The sequence below is a fragment of the Cariama cristata genome, unplaced genomic scaffold, assembly GCF_000690535.1.
Source record: "Cariama cristata isolate BGI_N322 unplaced genomic scaffold, ASM69053v1 scaffold21468, whole genome shotgun sequence".
Taxonomy (NCBI): Eukaryota; Metazoa; Chordata; class Aves; order Cariamiformes; family Cariamidae; genus Cariama; species Cariama cristata.
The window spans coordinates 1-2,732 of NW_009633159.1; the positions used below are offsets into that span (position 1 = coordinate 1).

General features: G+C 57.5%; 1 protein-coding gene across 1 annotated transcript; it reads left to right on the plus strand.

Moving 5' to 3' along the window:
• Positions 1-163: 163 nt before the first annotated feature.
• Positions 164-2,454, plus strand: PPAN (peter pan homolog (Drosophila); the record flags this gene model as incomplete). The annotated part of the gene is made up of 8 exons (XM_009706661.1): positions 164-214; positions 306-476; positions 1,344-1,420; positions 1,509-1,616; positions 1,700-1,823; positions 1,918-1,996; positions 2,096-2,225; positions 2,297-2,454. Coding segments are annotated over 8 exons (898 nt in total), but the record flags the coding sequence as incomplete, so codon positions are not given.
• Between the last annotated feature and the right edge of the window lie 278 nt (positions 2,455-2,732).

The following is a 2,732-nucleotide window of genomic DNA, read 5'->3' on the forward strand; positions in this document are numbered from 1 at the left end:
TCCACCCACCTCGCAGATGCAGATGATGACAAAATCCTGTTGAGTTCATGCTGTGATTCTATCCAAAGTAAACGCACTGATGCGTCTGTGCCAGGGCGGGGTGGTCGGCACCGCCGGCAGCTTCCCATGGCGCTGAGCACCATTTCTTTCCTCCCACCCATAGAAGCTTTTCCGGCTGCCCGGTGGTCCGACACTGACATTCAAGGTGATGCAGGTGGGTGCTTGCAGGAGCCTTCCCCCTTCCCCGCCGGCACAAGGGGCAGCATCTCATCCCCTCCTCTTCCTCCTGTGTCGTTCCCCTCCAGTACTCGCTGATCAAGGACGTGGTCTCGTCCCTCAAGCGACACCGCATGCACGAGCAGCAGTTCACCCATCACCCGCTGCTGGTCCTCAGCAATTTCGGTCTCCAGCAGATCCAGGTCAAGCTGATGGCCAGCATGTTCCAGAACATGTTCCCCTCCATCAACGTCCACAGGGTAAGCGAGGTCATGGGGGGCTGTCCTCACATTGCTGGGAGGGGGCTCAGCACCCATCCCACCTCCTCCTGTATTCCTCAGGGTTCAATTCTGTTCAATATATTTATCAATTATCAATATATTTATCGAAGATCTGGAGTTGATGACACCAAACTGGGAGGTGCTGATGACTCTTGAGGGACAAGTTGCCTTGCAGAAGGATCTAAATAGATTGGAGCACTGGGCAATGATTAACGGGATAAAATTTAACAAGTCTAAATGCCGGATTTTGCACCCAGGATGGAGTAACGCCAAGCACAAGTATAAATTTGGAGAGGAACGGCTGCCTGCAGAAAGGGATCTGGGGGTGCTGGGGGGCAGCAGGCTCAGGAGGAGTCAGCAGCGAGGGCAAATCCTGGGTGCAAAGACAGCAAAACGAGCTGGAACGCTATGTCCGGCTGCGTTCAGCGTTGGTCTGGTGTGGAGAGACGGAGGCTGAGGGGTGACCTCATTGCTCTCCACGGCTTCCTGAGGAGGTGCTGAGCTCTTCTCCCTGGGATCCAGGGATAGGACGCCTGGGAATGATTCAAAACTGCGCCAGGGGAGGCTTAGCCTGGACATGAAGCTTTTTTATTTTTTTTACCAAGAGAGTGGTCAAACCCTGGAACAAGCTTCCTCGAGAGGGGGTCAATGCCCAAAGCCTCTCAGGGTTTGAGACATTTGGACAATGCCCTTAACACCACGCTTTAACTTTTGGTCAGCCCTGAATTGGGCAGGCAGTTGGACTGGATGATTGTTGTAGGTCCTTTCTAACTGAAATCTCCCTTTTCCTCTCCTTCTCCTCTCCTCCTTCTCCTCTCCTCCCTTCTCCTTCTCCTCCTTCCACAGGTCAACCTCAACAGCATCAAGAGGTGTTTGCTCATCAGCTATGACGCGGAGACGCAGCTCCTCGATTTCAGGCACTAGTAAGTGTTGCGCCTCTGATTTTCGGGGCGGGGGGGGGCTGTCCCTGTGCCCTGTATCCCAGCGCTGACCTCTTCCTCCTCCTCGCAGCAGCGTGAAGGTCGTGCCCGTAGGTGTGAGCAAAGGCCTGAAGAAGCTGCTGCAGGAGAAGTTCCCCAACATGAGCCGCCTGGAAGACATCAGCGAGCTCCTGGTGAAGTGCGTGAGGGGGCACCGAAGGGGACAGGGGTCCCAGAGGCGCTTTCCATCCGGTCCCCAAACGCATTCCTGTCCCTTGGCAGGGACATAAACCTGTCAGAAAGTGAAGCCGAACAGGATGGGACCCACAATGTCCTGGAGCTACCGCAGGCATACGCCGGCCGAGGCAACATGAAAGCGCAGCAGAGCGCTGTGCGCCTCACCGAGGTCCGTGATGGCAGTGACGCCGCGGTTGCCATCGCCAGGATCGGGGACGTGATCGAGCCTGACCGGGGCTTTCCGCATCCCCCTCTTCCCGTAGATCGGACCCCGCATGACTCTGCAGCTCATCAAGGTGGAGGAGGGCCTGGCGCAGGGCAACGTGCTCTACCACAGCTTCAGTAAGTGCCACGAAACATCGTGCTGGCTGTCCCCGGTAAGCCACCGGCACGGGGTCTCAAGCCGGGGCGTCACACTCTGCTCTTGCCGTGTGTTTTAAGTCCATAAGATGGAGGCGGAGGTGAAGGAGATCCTGGCGCGGAAGGAGGCGAAGCTGCAGCTGAAGGCGGAGCGGAGGCAGAAGCAGGAGGCGGATGTGGAGCGCAAGCGGCAGCAGCGTGAGGCTCACCGGTAAGGGCAGCACAGCAGCGGTGGCGTCCGGTAGCGACTGGGCAGAGGCTGACACCATGGTGGCACAACAGGGAGAAAAGCCTGGCGGGGATCCGGAGGAAACGGCAGCAGGATGGCGACAGCGACGCTGAGGATCCCGGTGCGCCGGAGCAGCAGGATGCGGCCGAGCAGTCGGAGGAGAGTGATGCCGAGTATTATCGGCAGGAGGTGGGCGAGGAGCCGGACAAAGGTGAGTCTGGAGGGGCCGGGACCAAGACCCTCTGTCCTCTCCTGCTGGTCGTGGCTGATGATGCAAAAACCTTGAGCTCTCCGTGATCTCGGTTCAAAGTAAACGCACTGACACATCCGTCAGCCCCAACGCTGCGCCGCCGTCGCCCCTTTTCTGCTGAAACCCCCCCCTTTTTTTGTTTTTGTTTTTTTTTTTGCCTATTCCCTCCCCAAGATCTGTTCCCTGACCGCACCAAGAGGAAGCGAAGCTCTTCAGGCGCTGCCCCGCTACGGAAACGA